This window comes from Pelodiscus sinensis, chromosome 33 (genome assembly GCF_049634645.1).
Source record: "Pelodiscus sinensis isolate JC-2024 chromosome 33, ASM4963464v1, whole genome shotgun sequence".
Taxonomy (NCBI): domain Eukaryota; kingdom Metazoa; phylum Chordata; order Testudines; family Trionychidae; genus Pelodiscus; species Pelodiscus sinensis.
The window spans coordinates 4,209,718-4,228,138 of record NC_134743.1 but is presented as its reverse complement, the minus strand read 5'-3'; the positions used below and the strand labels follow the sequence as shown (position 1 = coordinate 4,228,138).

At 45.4% G+C, this 18,421-nt stretch overlaps 1 protein-coding gene across 3 annotated transcripts in view; it reads left to right on the top strand.

The window, feature by feature from the left end:
- The first annotated feature begins 2,410 nt into the window (after positions 1-2,410).
- LOC102452068 (putative butyrophilin subfamily 2 member A3) overlaps positions 2,411-18,421 on the top strand; it is a 41,839-nt gene continuing 25,828 nt past the window's right edge. Inside the window, exons 1-2 of one of the 3 annotated variants that reach the window (XM_075914299.1) lie at positions 2,411-3,015; positions 16,552-16,599. In XM_075914299.1, the coding sequence (XP_075770414.1) occupies positions 2,804-3,015; positions 16,552-16,599 (260 nt within the window). In that variant the 5' untranslated portion in view covers positions 2,411-2,803. The remainder of the gene's footprint in view (positions 3,016-16,551; positions 16,600-18,421) is intronic. The other 2 variants (XM_075914297.1, XM_075914298.1) reach the window with 2 other exon arrangements.

Here is an 18,421-nt window from a genome sequence, read left to right as displayed (position 1 = left end):
TCTTTCACCTCTGAGGCAACTGGCATTGTCCACTGTAAGAAAACAGGGCACTGGGCTAGATGGACCATTTGTGTGACCCTGTATGGCTGTTCTTATGGTTTTAAGAAATGTTTCATTTTACTTTAAAAAAAAATTTTAAATTTGGTACAAAATATTTTATTAGCAGTCAAGCTATACTAGCATGTTTTATACACAATCTAAACATGACACTTAAAAGAAACATTATGCAACAAAGATACACCTGTGTAATAAACCAGTTAGAAAGGTTCCATTATTTTTTGTTTGCATATGTGGCATAGAAAGAAAAAAAACTGTAAAAATAGTATTAAATGTGGAGAAATAAGTTCCTGCCCATCTGACAGTACGCGTTCTGCACCCTGTGATTTCCCAAGATGGCTACCTCAGCAAATGGATCATGATGGGAAAATCTGGACAGTGACAGGCATGGGCTCAGTGAAAAGAAATGAGAGCAATGAGCTTAAACTGCAGCAAGGGAGATGTAGGTCCATAGAATCATAGAATCATAGAACCATAGAGCTGGAAGAGACCTCAGAAGGTCATCAAGTCCAGCCCCCTGCTCTAGGCAGGACCAATCCCAATTAAATCAACCCAGCCAGGGCTTTGTCAAGCCAAGACTTAAACATCTCTAGGGATGGAAACTCCACTACTTCCCTAGGTAACCCATTCCAGTGCTTCACCACTCTCCTAGGGTACGTCTAAACTACATGCCTCTGTCGTCAGAGGCATGTAGATTTGTTGTTTTGGCAAAGTCAAATGAAGTCGCAATTTAAATGATTGCCGCTTCATTTAAATTTACATGGCTGCCGCGCTGAGCCGACAAACAGCTAATCAGCTGTTTGTCCGCTCAGCGCGCTAGTCTGGACGCTCCCCTGTCGACATCAAAGCCCTTTGTCGGCAGCCCCGGTAAACCTCATCCCACGAGGAATAACGGGGCTGCCGACAAAGGGCTTTGATGTCGACAGGGGAGCGTCCAGACTAGCGCGCTGAGCGGACAAACAGCTGATCAGCTGTTTGTCGGCTCAGCGCGGCAGCCATGTAAATTTAAATGAAGCCGCGATCATTTAAATCGCAGCTTCATTTGACTTTGCCTATGTGTCTAATCTACATGCCTCTGACGACAGAGGCATGTAGTCTAGACACAGCCCTAGTGAAATAGTTTTTCCTAATATCCAACCTGGACCTTCCCCACCACAACTTGAGACCATTGCTCCTTGTTCTGCCATCTGTCACTACTGAGAACAGCCTCTCTTCATCCTCTTTGGAACCTCCCTTCAGGAAGTTGAAGGCTGCTATCAAATCCCCCCTCACTCTTCGCTTCTGCAGACTAAACAGACCCAGCTCCCTCAGCCTCTCCTCATAAATCATATGCTCCAGCCCCCTAATCATTTTGGTTGCCTTCCGCTGGATCCTCTCCAATGCGTCCACATCTTTTTTGTAGTGGAGGGCCCAGAACTGGACACAATACTCCAGATGTGGCCTCACCAGATCCGAATAAAGAGGAATAATGACATCTCTGGATCTGCTGGCAATGCTCCTCTTAATGCAACCCAATATGCCATTAGCCTTCTTGGCTACAAGGGCACACTGTTGACTCATATCCAGCTTCTCATCCACTGTAACCCCCAGGTCCTTTTCTGTAGAACTACTACTTAGGTTGGACATTAGGAAAAAGTTCCTAACTGTCAAGGTGGTTAAACACTGGAATAAATTTCCCAGGGAGGTTGTGGAATCTCCATCTCTGGAGATATTTAAGAGTAGGTTAGATAAATGTCTATCAGGGATGGTCTAGACAGTATTTGGTCCTGCCATGAGGGCAGGGGACTGGACTCGATGACCTCTCAAGGTCCCTTCCAGTCCTAGTATTCTATGATTCTATGATTTTAAGAGGGAAGGTGTGTCTCTCTGAGCAGATGGGCCAAAGCCTTCCCCTACACTGCCCCAAATCGCTGCTGCCTCCTGTGCTGCTCTGTCCCGCCACTGAACCTGGTTCTCATTGCTGTAGGTCAGTGAGGTTTTACTCTCCACTTCCCTTATTCTGTGTGTGTGCTGTGGGGAGAACTGCTCTCCCCAACATAGCACTATCCACACCAGCAGTTAGATCACTGTAACTTGCATTGCTCAAGATGGTGGAAAGCCACTATCCTGAGTGACTTAAGCTACACAGAAATAAGGGCTAGTTTGGACAGGCCCTCTGAGGACTTTCTCAACAATTACTCTGTGTAAACTTAAAAGCTTGTCTCTTACCAATAGAAATTGAACCATTCAAAGATATTTCCTCGGGCACGTTGGCCCAGAGTTAATTATTAAATAGATATTATACAAAACCCGGAAAAAAGTCTATGAAGGAGAGGCAGTCACAGAAGAAAAAAAAGTTTTATTCCAAAACACAACAGGAGATCATGGGTGGCAGGTAAACCAAGAGCTGGGGAGGCAAGCCCTCTGCCCTGCCCCTTGTGTCCAAGAGCAGGGGAGTGGAGAAGTGGTGGCCCTGTGGGAGGCAATTGCGCCATGTTCCCCCCCCCCCCCCCCGCTGCACAAGAGCATGGGGGGAGGGGACTGGTTCATGGTTTTAGCATTCCTCAGCCCAGGACAGAGCAAGGGGGAGGGAGAGTAGGCAGCACATAACCCCAGCCTTTCCCAGTCAGAGCAGGAGGGAGGGAGAGCAGGCGGAGCTTGGCTCCAGCATTCCCCACGCCAGTCAGAGCACAGAGGAGGAAGAGTAGGCAGTGTGTGGCCCCAGCCTTCTCCAGCAGGAGCACAAGGGAAGGAAAGCAGAAGGCACATGGGTTCAACCTTCCCCGGCCCCAGCCGGAGTCCAGAGGAAGAGGGAAAGAAAGAGGGAGAAGAAGGGAAAGAAAAGAATGGAGAAAAGAAAAACAGAGAAGGGAAAGAGATAAAGGGAGAAGAGAAAAAGGGAGATGGGAAAGAGAAAAAGGGAGAAGAGATAAAGGGAGAAGAAGAGAAAAAGGGAGAAGAGAAAGAAGAAGAGAGAAGGTAGGTGACATATGGTCCCCAGCTTCCCTGGCCCAGCTAGAGCACTGGAGAGACGGTGGATAGCCTCAGCTTCCTCAGCCCCTGGAGAGCTGGTGGCACAGCCACAGCCTCGGAAAAGCTGAATTCCAGACAGCCTAGGAGGAGACGCACTGAAGGAAGGAGGTTGGATGGAAGCTGGGACAGAGTGTGGGGGGGCCACTCTGGCAGTTTTTGAAGGAGGTGCCTACCCTTGCCTATTATATCCACTGTTCATGTAAGAGATCCTAAAATATCCTATCAGAAAAAGAAATTTTGAACAAACTATTGTCTCATATTGATGTTCTGTGTATTTTCTACCTGAGAATTACAGTGACTCTTGAGAATTTTTTTCAGAGGGGTTTTTTCATTTTGCCCTTTGGTGTAACTTTTTCTGTCTGTGATATGCTCAGTCTAGCATAAACTCTCCTCCCTTTGGTATTTCTGAATTATGTAGAAGGTCATGTGTAAAGAGCCTTGACCTCTGAATGCCCCATTTTTACAGTATTTGTTGTATTAAGCTGTCATTAATTTACACATGTCCTTCCTCCATTCATTTGGAAGAATTGATAGTTGTTAACCTGAAACTCTTTCCATGTAATCCTGCAGGGCAGATTGATTTAAGGAGGCATTTAAAAGTAAGGCAGTGCAATCTGTCATTTTATTCATCTATTTTATTTATTATTAAATTAGACTTACCCAGTGTTACGCTAGTCCAGCCCAGGGAGAAAGAATGAGGCTTTGCCCTCCCTGGCTGCCAGCTTTGCCCTAGGGCTAGGCCAGAGGAGGAAGGAGGTCCCAGTGTTATACCTGAAAGAATTTTATAGGATCCTTTTTAAGGGGTAAGGGAAAACGCCACATTTATTGACAATGTAACATTACTCTGTTATATACATGTTCACATATACAGTACCCACATACACAAAGACACAAACACACCCATATATAGTTTTGTTGTTGCTTAAAGTTACCAGTCTGTTGTTCACAATAACTCACTGGCCAGGTGAGTTCAACGGAAGAGGTTTACCATATGGTGTTTAGACCGTCAGGTCACCCCATTTACTCCCTTTATCCATTATCCTTGACTACTTGCTGCACCTTAAATAATCAGGCCTTACTACTAGTTCTATCAAGGTCCATCTGGCTGCTATAACAATTCACCTCAATATAGAAGACTCCTCGATTTTTGCACATTCTCTCACATAAGAGATTCTTGAGAGGTTTACAAGCACTTTACCCAGGGGTAGTTCCTCCTGCAGAGGCCTGGTCTTACATGTACTTACACATGCTCCAATTGAAACAATGTCTAGCAGTTTATTACTATACTTATCTGTGAAAACAGCATTTCTTATAGCCAGCACATCAGCCAGGCAGGTAGGAGAAATTGCAGCATTCATGGCAGACCCTCCATACACTATCCTTTTCAAAGATAGTACTTTTGTGTACCCACTCCAAATTTCTCCCTAAGATATGACCATCCTTTCAGCTCAACCAAACAATAAATCTACCTATGTTCTTCTCCAAACCTCACACTAATTCTTTTGAGTCAAAAATGGATACTCTTGACTTGGGTAGAGCACTTTCTTTTTATCTATCTTGTACCAGGCACCTTAGGACTTCTCCTAAACTATTCATTTCCATAGCAAGCATAACAAAAGATAATCTATTTAATCACAGACTTTCACACTGGATATCTCATGCATCAGACTTTGTTATACTCTGTCCAATAGCAATTCTCCAATGATCATATGGGCACACTCTACTAGAGCCACGTCTACCTCAACAGCATTTCTTTGAATGGTTCCCATAACAGAAATTTGAAAGGCTGCTACATGGACATCAATCAGACATTCCCAAAGCATTTCACACTTACTCTGGGATCTCTGTCAGAACTTAAATTTCCCAAGGCAGCCTTTTTCATTGCTTTTATGTCATATCCAAAGTTCCCACCTCCATAAATCCATATAGCCTTGTAGTGAGTGACCTGATGTGAAGTACCCATGGGGACATCTTTCCCTCAAAGAGGAGGTTACTCATCTGTGCAGTAATTGACAGTCTTCAAGATGAGTGTCTCCATGGGCACTCCACTATCCTCCCTTCTTCCCCTTTGCTTCAGAGTTCTGTCCTCTCCAGAGGGTCTTTCTCTGAGATAGAGAAGGGACTGAGGGGAAGGGGGGAGATTGTGCATGCACAATGCCTGCACACTAGGAGTGTGTGGCTAAAGACATGCGCATGCATGGCCCCAGGGACACTGCTCAGAAGACTTCAATTCTTGACACGGCAGCGGTGCACCAACCTGGATCACCCATGGGGATTTTAATCTTAAAGAAAGTCAGTTTCTGCACTGGTGAGTAATCTCCTCTTACCAGGACATGGCAATTACTGTGCATCTCTCTCCTTCACTGTTAAAGTAAGTGGACCCTATTAACTTAATTCTGTGTAAAACTTTTTATTTTGGGGTGTGGGAAGGACGCAGAGCTCATTGCTGGAACAAAATCCCTGGGGAATAATTACTGCAAAGCCTAACAAAGAAAAACAGTTCTGTAGAGGTATCACATCCTGATGTGAATTCTGTAGAATGGTTCAGACCAAGGTCCAGAGCTTGCCTCTTCCCCCAAAATTGTGATATAAGAGATTTACTTGAGCTGTTTGAAGGTCACTAACTCAGATTTTAAAATATGGCATGAGCTTGTATTAAGGAGGGCAGAACTCTGGTGTCAGGGTTTGAGCGTCTGGAAACTACTAGGATCTCCACCTACATGATGGGTGACAGGTGGTCAGCATTCATGTGTGTAGACTCTTTATTGCTATACTAGGGGGCAGTGCCCCCCTGCTTGCTACACTTGCCAATCCCCCTCTTTGTGGGAGTAGGCAGCCATGGGCCAAGCTCAGGGCTCAGAATTTCTGGCTCTTCCCCTCCCCACTCCGGTCCCCAGTCCCAAAGCCATATCAGTGCTGGCTCTCTGCACTCCTGGCCCCCACACTAAAGCTAGCCTTTTCCCTCCCCTGCCTAGGCTGTACCAGCCCCATCTCCACCCTCCCTGCCTGGGGTGTATGTGAAAGACCCAGAGCCCGGAGCTCCATGGACCAAAGCCTACCCCCTCCTTCTATCCCTACACCACTTCCATCCTCCATTCCTACACTCCCATCCCCCTGACTCCATTGCTACACCCACTATCCTCTCTAACCCCTCTCCCTCCCCACATTGCCTATCCCTATCTCTGCTTCCTACATTCCTACACCTTGGACAGTGTTCTGACCATTGGCCTATTGGGTAAAAGGATAGCACTTCTACCTTTGTTTTTGGTGGAAAAAGCAACTAAGCCAGGTTGATTCTAATATGAGGAAAGTGTTTATGGCTTTGAATTTGAGTGAAGGGAGTTTTTCACTACATCTCCAATTTAGGTACCTTTTACTTGTGGAGATTCAGTCATGCCTCTCTCAGAACTGTTTCCCACTGGTTAATTTAGATATTTACCCACTCAACACACTGGCTTACGTAGATTCAATTTATTATGGGTTTAATTCTCCCCATGGACTGTAGAGGGTGCCTGAGATCCTAATACATGGCTATAAGATACTCCTGGAAGCAGGACAGGTAAACATTAGTCATTACAATCCTGAACTTGATAGTACGTTTGCAAATTCTACCTGTAAATCCCAAATAAAATTGAGTTATTTTATGTTCAACTATCTCTGCCCAATGATTAATAATATTTTTGTACCATCTGGAGGTACCTTGAGTTTCTAGTGGAATATTACCATGTAATGCTCTGCTAGGAAGTAAAATAATCTATTTCAGAAGGTCACCACTGAAAATGGGAATTAGGCTTCTCAGCCACTTAGAGTATGTCTACACTAGCTCATTAATTCAAGCTAGGTAGGAAATCAGGCAACCGAAGTTGCAAATGAAGCCCGGGATTTAAATATCCCAGGCTTTATTTGCATGTTCACGTCCAGCCGCCATTTTTAAATCCCCCTTAGTTCGAACAAACTGTCCGCAGCTACACGTGGCAGTTTAAAGTTAATCCGAACTAAGTCCTTAGTTCGGATTAACTGTTACTCCTCGTGGAAGTAGGTGTAACAGTTAATCCGAACTAAGGACTTAGTTCTGATTAACTTTAAACTGCCGCGTGTAGCCGCGGGTAGTTCGTTCTAACTAAGGGGGATTTAAAAATGGCGGCCGGGAGGGAACATGCAAATAAAGCCCGGGATATTTAAATCCCGGGCTTCATTTGCAACTCCAGTTGCCTGATTTGCATACCTACCTCGAATTAATGAGCTAGTGTAGACATACCCTTAGGCACTTCAGAAATTCTTTCCCGTGATTTTGTTATTATACTAGTATTCTAGATTAGAGTGTAGGACAGGGTGAGCAAAGGGGCCTTCCTGATTGGCTTGAGGGTATGTGGAATGTGTGAAGTTAGCTGGCACTCTAAGAACTGCATGCCTCTTGCAGGGCAGGGAACAAGAGACTTTTTGTGCTCCTACTGCCCCAGATACTGATTGACCTGGGGGTGGAAGAGAGCGCGAATTCTCCTCCTGCCACCAGGATGAAGGTGACTGGGGGGAACTGCCAGCTGTTCAGATCAGCTGGCAGTTCTCTTGAAGTGGGGGGAGAGCAGGGGCAAAGACTTCACATGCTTCCCTACCACCAGGCTAATCAGGGTCTGTGAGTGAGGGAGCACAGACATGCCTTAGCCTGGCCCCTTTTGGGGCCACTTCAAATATTAGTGAAGTGGCCCCCCATCTAAAATTATTTCCAACCCTTAGTCTAGGACCACCAGTCATGAAAAATGTTCCCTGTAATTGTTTGCCTCCTTGTGTGGAACAATATTTGTGTGTACTGACACATGTATGAATATGCCCCAATAGTACAAATCCAAACCTATCTGTGGGTACACTGCTAATCCTCTGGGAAGCATAGGAATCTCTCTTGAGTGGGTGCACAAGTACACAGATTACAGGAAGCAATGGTTCATGACCAAGAAGCCATTGCATTAGGCACTGCATATTGTGTATTAGATAAATTGTGGTAGTGCAAGAAACTTAAGATCCCAGCATTTCACTGTTTATTCAGTGTATTATGGTAGGACCTAAGATGCTCCGTCATGGCTCAGAATTAATTTATCTAGGTGCTGTGGATTATTAATTGGGGTGAGTTTATAATGCACCATTATTTCAAGATGACTAGCATTATTTCAAAATAACTATGTGAGCATCTACAAAGCCATTCCATTATTTTGAAATAATTTGGAAATAACAGATATCTTATTTCAAAATTTGTAAACCTCATCCTACGAGAAATAATGCCTATTCCAATATAGGCATTTTGAAATAAGGCATGCGTAGATGCTCCACTATTGCTATTTCAAAATAGCCACGTCCAGGGCCATTCTAAGTTATTCCTTCCCAGTGCCTCCTGGGGCTCTAAATTGATTTAGCATGTCTACATTAGGGAAGTCTGTCTCAGACTAATTTTGAGACTCCCCTGCAGTATAGATGTGCTATTTTGAAATAAACTATTTCAGATTTCAGAAAACTATTCTGAAATAGCTTACTTTGAAATAGTTGTGCAGTGTAGATATACCATAGATGTTTGCAGCTAAGAGTGCCTGCTATGGACCAGGACTTCTCTGTGCTAGACACTGCACAGTGAGGGTATGTCTACACTTACACCCTAGTTCGAACTAGGGATGCAAATGCAGGCATTCGAAATAGTCAATGAAGTGGAGATTCAAATATCCTGTGCTTCATTAGCATGATCTCGCCGGCACACTAGTTTTGAATCACAGCTGATCCAAACCAGGAAGTGAGTGCCGGGACGCGTTAGTTCGAACCAAACTTCAAAGTAGGAATAAGAGCCTCCAGAAAAGGGCGCTTTTTCCGGAGGATCGGGGCCAGTGTAGACGCTCTTTTCCGGCTTTTTTAAAAGCCGGAAAAAAGCGGCGGACATTTTTATTTAAATGCCGCGGGGGATATTTAAATCCCCCGCGGATTTCCCTACTACGATAGGTGAAATTTACATGCCCCTTCCGGAAAAGGGGCCAGTGTAGACGTAGCCACAAAGTTTTCCAGCAAGTACACCACAACCTGAATATCCATGTATAATTCAGCTAGCCATCTACATTTTAGACTATGTTCTGGATCTCATTAAGCTTGGTTGTACACAGTACACACCCCAGTCTTAGAATCCTCCCCCCGCCTCCTGAAATGTATGTCCCGTAGGCTTTGGCTACACTGCAGGATTTTTGTGCAAGAAGCTTTTTCTGGAAGAGATCTTGTGCACAAACTTCTTGCACAAAATCATATCCACACCTCAAAAGCTCATCGCAAAAGCAATGTGCTTTTGTGCAAGAGAGTGTCCACACTCTTGAATAAGGAAGTTCTGATTGGCATTCACAGAAGGGCCATCAGAGCACCTGTGCTTTTTCTGATAGGCTCTTTTTGCACAAGAAATCCCTGCTGAGCATCCACACACACCTTTTTGTGCAAGAACTATTGCACAAAAAGGAGTTATTCCTTGTAGAAAGAGTTTACCTACACCGCAAAAAGCCCCCTGTTCTGCCATTTTACTGTAAATTTTCTTGTGCAAAAATGTGCTTAAGGTGTGTATGCTCTGTGGGTTTTTGTGCAAAAAAACACAAGGCTGTTTTTGGGGAAAAACCCTGTAGTGTAGACATAGCCATACTCTTCAGTCCTCTCCTGTGCAGTATAAACTTATATAAAAACAAATAGCAGTCCTAATAGCAGTCGAGTTACTAAATTCAATTTAATGATACATGATTTTACAGAATGGTCCAAGGCAGGCTCCATTAATGTGGATGCACTACCTCAGACTTAGAACTCCAGGAAGCAATGGGAAGTAATTAATTCAAATGACTCTGGGGAGTAGTTATTTTGAAATAGTGGCACCAGAGCATCCACACTACTGTTGTTTCAAAATAACTATTTTGAAATTAGCATTATTCCCTGAGAAAAACAAGAGTACAGATTTTGAAATAAGCGGCCCATTATTTTAAAGTAACAGGCTTGGTACTGTGGGAACTCTGCTTATAAATTCAGCATAAAAGGGGGGTTATTTCAAAATAAAGCCGTAGTGTAGAACAGGGCTAAGGTGTCATAGGACTACTAGTTGTTTTTCAAGTTATTGTACGTGGACACTACAGAGAAGATCAAAACTGCCACTGTCAAACTTCCAGGGTTCAAATTAGTGGATTTAGTGAAGACAGTTAATTCAAACTGAGAGGGGTGATCTGGTTTGATGCTAATAGTCCTACTCCTGCAAGAAATAAGGCAAGTTGAAGGAAGAGTGCACTCCCTTCAAGTTCCTGCAGTGTGGACAACTCTAAAAGATGAGTTATGGCACTTCAACTTCAGCTATGCAATTAATGTAGCTGCATTTGCGTATCTTAATTCAACCTTATCCTGTAGTGTAGACCTACTCTTACCAACTAACATGACTACCCCTTTGAGACTTTTAAACATACATTAAATCTTTTTATTAATTGAAATGATATGCACGCATCTTGGTACCCCAAATGGAGTTTGTAAAATACTTCCATTCAGACACACTAGATTAAATAAAACAATATAATTAGTTTATTTACTACAAAGAGATAATGTACGTCTAGACTACAGGCTTTTGTCGACAGAAGTTTTGTCAACAGATACTGTCGACAAAGCTTCTGTCGACAAAGAGTGTCTAGACTACATCCAGTTCTGTCGACAAAGCAAGCCACTTTGTCGACATGACAGTGTAGACGCAAAGGACAGTGTAGATGCAATAACGCCTTCTGTCAACAGAACTCTGTCAACAAAAGGCGTTATTTCTCGTAGAGTGAGGTTTACAGCCATCAACAAAACTTCTGACTTCGACAGAACTCAGTGGCAGTGTAGACACAGGTATAGTTTTGTCGACAAAAGTCCACTTTTGACAAAACTCTGTTGTCTAGACACACCCATAGATTTTAAAATTCTAGAAGTAATGATTCATAATAGTTGGAAATGGTTACAAACAGATTTTGGTTTCTCTTTTTTGCGGGGGGAGAGGGTTAAAATAATGATAAAAGGAAATTAAACAAGATCCATGCACCCACACCCAAGAATTCCTGGTAAAATAATTCTTATTTTTGTTTTGAACCACCTCTAGGTATAATTGCAAGGCTCAGAAGAGCTACAGCAAGTAACCTCTTTTTTGGCATATACACAATTATATATAACAATAAATTTAAGATAAAACACAATTTGTACCTAAGGCTGTGTCTAGACTGCAGGGTTTTTTTTGAAAAAAGTAGCCTTTTTTCTAAAAAACTTCACCTGAGTCTAGACTACAGTCGCGTTCTTTCAAAATCGAAAGAACGCGGCTTTTTTTTCGACGGCGGTACTCCTCATTTCATGAGGAAGAACGCCTTTTTCGACGGAGATCTGTCGAAAATAAGTGAGTGTGGACGCGGGGAGTCCCTTTTTTTCAAAAATAAGGGCCTCCAGGAAGAAGCCCTGGTGGACAATCTGGGGCATGCCTTGCATGTCTCTGGTTCCTGTCTGCAGCCATCTTTTAAAGAGACAGTCACCCTCACAGCCAGTTGTGGCAGCAAAGCAGCCAGAGCACACAGCTGTTCCAGTGCAGCCATGTCCCAGCCCCAAGACCCTCCTGGCCCTTCCAGACAGCCTTCTGGGGACTCAATCAGGGGCTCAAAACGCCAGGCACCAGCATGGTCTGGGCCAGAGCTCAAGACCTTCAAGAAGCTTTTTTATGTTTGCAACAGTTATACATTCTTTCAGTTATTGACATTTATAACAATAAAACAGACGTTATTCTTTTCAGACAAACCCTGGTGTTTATTATTTCTACAAACAGGGTCAGGATAAGGGTTTAGGAGGGAAGCTTGTATTGGGCCAGGGTCAAGCCCCCAGACAGGAGCCCCTCAGGAGAGTCAGTGGCCTCCAATAGAGAATTGCTCCCGTAGGGCTTCCCGGATGCAAACAGCAAACCGGTGAGCCTGGCGGATGGCAGCTGTCTGGGGCAGGGCAAAGTGCCTCTCCTGACCATCAGCACCTGTACCCCACTCTGGTAGGAAGGCATCCCCTTTCCTCTCCACCAGGTTATGGAGAACGCAACACGTGGCCACCACCTGTTGCATCCCCCCATGTCTAGCTGTGTGAGCAAGCACTGGAATCTCCCTTTTAAACGTCTGAACGCACATTCCACCTGGTTGAAAGCCCGGTTAAGATGAGCATTAAACTGCTCCTTGCTCGCATCCAGGTGGCCGGTGTAGGGCTTCATCAGCCATGGCATCAGGGGGTAGGCGGCATCAGCCACTATGCACACCGGCATGTGCACATCCCCAACCGCAAAGTCGTGATGCGGGAAAAATGTTCCTGCCTGAAGCCTCCGGTAGAGGTACGAGTTCCTGAAGATGCGGGCATCATGTGCCCACCCTGACCACCCAACACAAATGTCAGTAAACCGGCCACGATGGTCGACCAGGGCCTGGAGGACCATTGAAAAGTAGCTCTTTCTGTTAATGAATTGGGCTGCTTGATGGGGCAGTGCACGGATTGGAATGTGTGTCCCATCGAGCGCTCCTCCACAATTCAGGAAGCCAAGGGTAGCAAAGCCGGCTATGACACTGTCCAGGTCTGCTAGATGGACGAGACTGTTCAGCAGCTCCGAATTGATGGCCCTCACCACCTGCAGAAAGAGACAGACAACAAAATTTTAGAAGGGGTGCCTTATCTCTTAGGAGGAGAACCCACCACCTATCTTCCCCCTCAAACACTCGGGAATCCCATCCTCAGAACTCACCTCCCCCCCCCCAGCAGCTCAGGGTGAGTGGAGGAGCTCCCTCCCACTCCCACTCCCTTGCCCTTTCCTGACAGTCTCCCTTTCCCTCCCCCAAACTGTGACTGTCCCCCAACAATGACTTACCTCCATCAGGATGGACCCAACAGTAGACCTGCCCACTCCACATGGTGGTAGCTGTCGGGAGTGGTCAGCTTCCAGAGGGCAATAGCGACCCTCTTTTCCAGGGGGATAGCGGGCTGCAGGTGGGTGTCCTGCCATTGCAGAGCTGGGGCAAGCCAGGTACACAGCTCCTGGATAGTGGCCTTCCGCATCCGGAAGTTGCGGAGCCACTTCTGGTCATCCCAGAGCTCCATAATGAGCCGGTCCCACCAGCCAGAGCTGGTGACAAGCCTCCAAAAACGCCTGTCCACGAAGAAGTTTGGAGGCAAGGGCAGTGGGGCTGCATGACGGGCGAACCCTTCGTACGTCTGGTCTGGGTCCAGATGGGGAAGTAGCCTCATTACTATGTCATGCAGATGCAGCAAAACTTGTAGTATGATAGCGTGGGGCCATCGCCTGCCCAGGGGCAGCTCTGGCTCCATGCCAAAAAAAGGGGTCTAAATCAGAAAAACCTCCAAACAAAAAATCTGCTGGAGTGTCCCAGGAAGTTGGGCGCACTCCAAACAAGCACTGTTATACCTTGCTTACCTCCTAGAGGGATAGCAAAGGCAGCTGCAGGAGCAGAGCAACGGTTGTTCAGGGGTGTCCCTTTAATCACATGTCTCTGAAAAGGGCATGCAGCAGCACCCGGAAGGAAATGCTGCCCCCATGCCCTGGCAGAAGTGGTTCCGGGTGGCTTTTTCTTTCGAAAGAGCATCCAGCAGTAAGGACGCTCTTTTTTGGAAAAGCGGGTGGATTTTCCAATCTGCATATTGTAGTCTAGATGCTCTTTTTCAAAAGACACTTTTTCAAAAATTTCTTTTGAAAAAGCATCTTTCAAAAGAGCCATGCAGTCTAGATGTACCCTAACTTAAGAAAGTAGGTTAAATTCAAAGTAAAGTTTTGTCACCAAATACTTTACTCTCACCACAACTACAGCCTCACGGGCCAAACTTCACGGGCCAACTACAGCCTCACGGGCCAGGACCCTTTCTTTTGTTCAACACTGCTTCCTTTGTCCCTTCTCATGCAGTGAATTGATGGACAATGAGAGAAGGCAGAGGAGGGATGCCTTGACATGTTTGCCACTTCTTTTTATAGCCCTATTGCCCTTTGAAAAACACTTCCTGCTGAAGCAAGGTTACAGGCAGTCTGTGTGGAAAGGCCCACCATGCTGTTTTATTCCTCACTTACTCACTGAGGAATAGTGATATGTCTACACTACAAAGTTAATTCGAACTAACAGACGTTAGTTCGAATTAACTTTGATAGGCGCTACACAGGCAAACCGCTAGTTCGAACTTAATTCGAACTAGCGGAGTGCTTAATTTGAACTAGGTAAACCTCATTCCATGAGGACTAACGCCTAGTTCGAATTAAGTAGTTCGAATTAAGGGCTATGTAGCCACTTAATTCGAACTAGTGGGAGGCTAGCCCTCCCCAGCTTGCCCTGGTGGCCGCTCTGGGCACCACCAGGGAAACTCGTCTGCCCCGCTTCTGGCCCAGGAGCCCTTAAAGGGGCACGGTCTGGCTACCTGCACCTGGCATGGAACGAACCAGCCACCTGCTGCCACTCAGCCCTCGGCCTCTTCCCGGGACCAGGCTGGCGGCTCCCAGGAGCCTGCCTGGGGCCGCAAGAGGCGGGCTCCCACCTGGTCTAGTGAGGAGATCGTGGACCTCATCCATGACCTCTGCACTAGGCACAGGAAAGTGGCTGTCTAGGGCAGGATATCTGCAGCATGGCCACCCAGGAGCAGGTTTGCATGAAAATCAGGGTGGTCCAGTGAAACCCCCGACCCTGAGCCCTGAGCTTAGAACATAAAAACATAAGAATGGCCGTACTGGGTCAGACCAAAGGTCCATCTAGCCCAGTAGCCGCCTGTCTGCCGACAATGGCCAACAGTAGATACCCTGGAGGGGATGGACCGAAGACAATGACCAAGCCATTTGTCTCGTGCCATCCATCTCCAGCCTTCCACAAACAGAGGCCAGGGACACCATTTCTACCCCCTGGATAATAGCACTCCATGGACCCAACCTCCATGAATTTATCTAACTTCTCTTTAAACTCTGTTCTAGTTCTAGCCTTCACAGCCTCCTGCAGCAAGGAGTTCCACAGGTTGACTATTTGGTTTTTTGAAGAAGAACTTTCTGTTATTGGTTTGAAGCCTGCTACCCATTCATTTCATCTGGTGTCCTCTAGTCCTTCTATTATGGGAACTACTGAAGAACTTTTCTTTATGCACACTCTTCACACCACTATGCTTTTATAGACATCTATCATATCCCCCCTCAGTCTCCTCTTTTCTAAGCTGAAAAGTCCCAGTATCTTTAGCCTCTCTTCATATGGGACCTGTTCCAAACCCCTGATCATTTTAGTTACCCTCCCCTCTCCCACCCTCTCTCTTCCCCTCTCCCACCTCCTTTTCTCAGTCTCCCCGAGTTTTGTTCAGTAAAGAGAGTTTCTATTTTTGAACACACGTGTCCTTTATTTTGTACATCAGGAAGGGGGGTTAGGGAGGGGTAAGTCGAAGGCGGTGAGGGAGGAATGGGGTACGAGCCGCCGATGGGGAGGACTGGGGTGGCTCTGCGGGCTCCTCAGGGTGGAAGCTCTCCTGCACCCCCCCCAATTGACCTTCTCCCCCCGGATGGCAGCCTGCGGCAAGTGCAGCCAAGCTGATGGCCGAGTGCTGTGATGTGCCGAGTGTGTGCACTCAGGGCACTCCAAGCCAGGACTGCTTTGCAAGTGGGAAACCCCTGAGAACTGTCTGTCCAGGGTGGGGGTTGGGTCCCTTTAAGCACAGCCCTCGGTTAGCCTGAGACAGCAGCTCCACACTCTAAGTCCTCCTCTGATGCCCTGCCGGCACTTTTTCCGGCCAGCCTTAACCTCGGTTCAGGGTCCACTCAGTGTGGACATGCTAGTTCGAATTAGCAAAAAGCTAATTCGAACTAGTTTTTAGTTGTAGATGTACTAGTTCGAATTAGCTTAGTTCGAATTAACTAATTCGAATTAAGTTAGTTCGAATTAGTGCTGTAGTGTAGACATATCCTTACTCATTTTCACCAGGCTGGGGAGGGCTAGGCAGGGTCCTTTTCCACAAAGTGTTCAGCTGAAAGCTGGATACCTGGCAGCCCTAATACCATGCATAGTTAACAGCTTTAACAAGACACCCTGAGGCAGACACAACCTCTCCGTGGGGGGATTTGGGTATCCTGTGGAATATAGGAGACCTGGATTCAAATCTCTGTTCCAGATCAGGTGGAGTCAGGATTTCAAGCAAAGGGAAATTCTTTGGTTACTGTACAAAACAAACAAACAAACAAAAATAAAAAACCCCTCTTTAATTTTTCTTTTGAGAAAAACACTGATCTGGGTTTAGGCACCTAGCACCAGGAATACCTGTGAATCCCAAATGGAGGAAAGTTTCTCTCTTCAGCCCAGACATAGGCACCTGTCTTTTGGGGGCACGTATTAGGTCACATGCAACTAGGCATTTCACAGGCATCTCCCCATTCAGCATACTGGTTTGAGGATCATATTTTTAAGTGACTAACGCTCCCTGTGCATTCTATAGGGAGTCTGGATCTCTGAGGCTGAGTATTCCATTAGATGGTGGTATAAGGTGAGTACTTCAACACTGAGCCCAAGACCCTTTTTGTGGATGTAGTTGTAATAAATGAAGTATATTTAAGTGTAGAAGATAGCAGGCCAAAATCTCACAAGACAAAAATAATCAAGTTTTGGCCCACCACTCATGTGGATTGTTGAACATTTTTTAAAAAATGCTTTTTATATTTGTATTTTGTTTTTCAAGTCAAATTTGGTAACGTGATCAAAACACATAATACTAAAGTGTTGCAAATGCTAAAGGTGTTCTAAGACACATGGATGGTTCTAATTCAATTCTACTCTTCCTCTTTTGATCTATTTCTGAATATATTTCCCATTCAAAAGTGAAGATTTTGTTTAAATTTGTTATAAGAAAATACATAACATTAGTGAAGATGTGATAGTTTAACATGTCAAAATATAAAAGAAAACCTAGTAATATTAAAATAAAAGTTATTGGTTTTTTCCTTCATACACAAAGCACAGCATTTTAGAAAACCAAATATAAAACCCTTTCTAAAATCCTCCCAACTGAAAAAGTATGTGCAGAAAATGAGAAAAATCAAATGAGGCAAATAGACACAGCCACTGATAATAGCTCTATCTGCAGACACAAAGTCTGAAAATGGCAGAAAACTTTGAAACATATTAATCAGTAAACTGCTATCAGTGCTTTCTGAGACAAAAAAATGACTCTGAGGATGCGTCTATACTGCAGAATTTTTTTTCTGGAAAAATACAGACTCTCCAGAAAACTCTCTCTTTCATTATCAGTGGGAAATAGGACAATGGAGGGATGATAGGAATTACTATAGAGAACTTTCTGGGTGTCTGTCTAGTGAGTCTTGCCCACATACTCAGGGTTTAGCTGATTGCCATATTTGGTGTCGGGAAGGAATTTTCCTCCAGGGTAGATTGGCAGAGGCCCTGGAGGTTTTTCGCCTTCCTCTGTAGCATGGGGTACAGATCACAGCTGGAGGATTCTCTGCATCTTGGGGTCTTCAAAGTATTTGAAGGCTTCAATATCTGAGATATAGGTGAGAGGATTATTCTAGGAGGGGTAGGTGAGATTCTATGGCCTGTACTGTGCAGGGGGTCAGACTAGATGATCATAATGGTCCCTTCTGACCTTAAAGTCTATGAGTCTATGAAAACAAAGACTCTCCAGAAAAAAAAAGCTGCATAGGCTGAGTGACCAGAGGAAGGATTGTCATGTAGAAGTTAGTGAGAAAAAGGAGGTCCTCGCCACTCGAGTTTCTGTTGCAGCTTCAACATTTGGGAACACTACTGAAATGTGTTCACCCAAATGTGATTGTCAGGCACCCCTGAGAAGGGCTTTTCCTAGATGTTTGAATGGAAAGGGTGTCAGGGAATGGGCAACAGGGGAGGGATCACTTGATGGTTTCCTATTTTGGTCATTCCCTCTGGGGCACCTGGCATTGACTACTGCCAGCAGACAGGATACTGGGCTAGATGGACCTTTGGTCTCACTCTGGCTGTTCTTTTGTTCTTAATAGTGCCTTCTGATCCCACCTGAGACCTGGGATTCTGGAGATGCCAAGTGCCCCAACCACAGCCAGTGGCCCCATTCTGCCTGTACTGCACACTGTCTCTGCTCCTGTGCAACTGCAAATGCACCTCGCAGTATCTTGCCCAGGTCCCATGAGTACATTACTGTTCAGTGTTACTAGCACGGCTGCACTTGGAGGATGTAAAGGAGTGAGATCTCCTCTGTGGGATGACAGAGACAAGAACTGGACACTTGGGCCAGCATGCTGTAGAGCCTCCTAAGTAGCCTCCATCCGTTCTTCCCCTTGATCATATAAAAGGGAGTG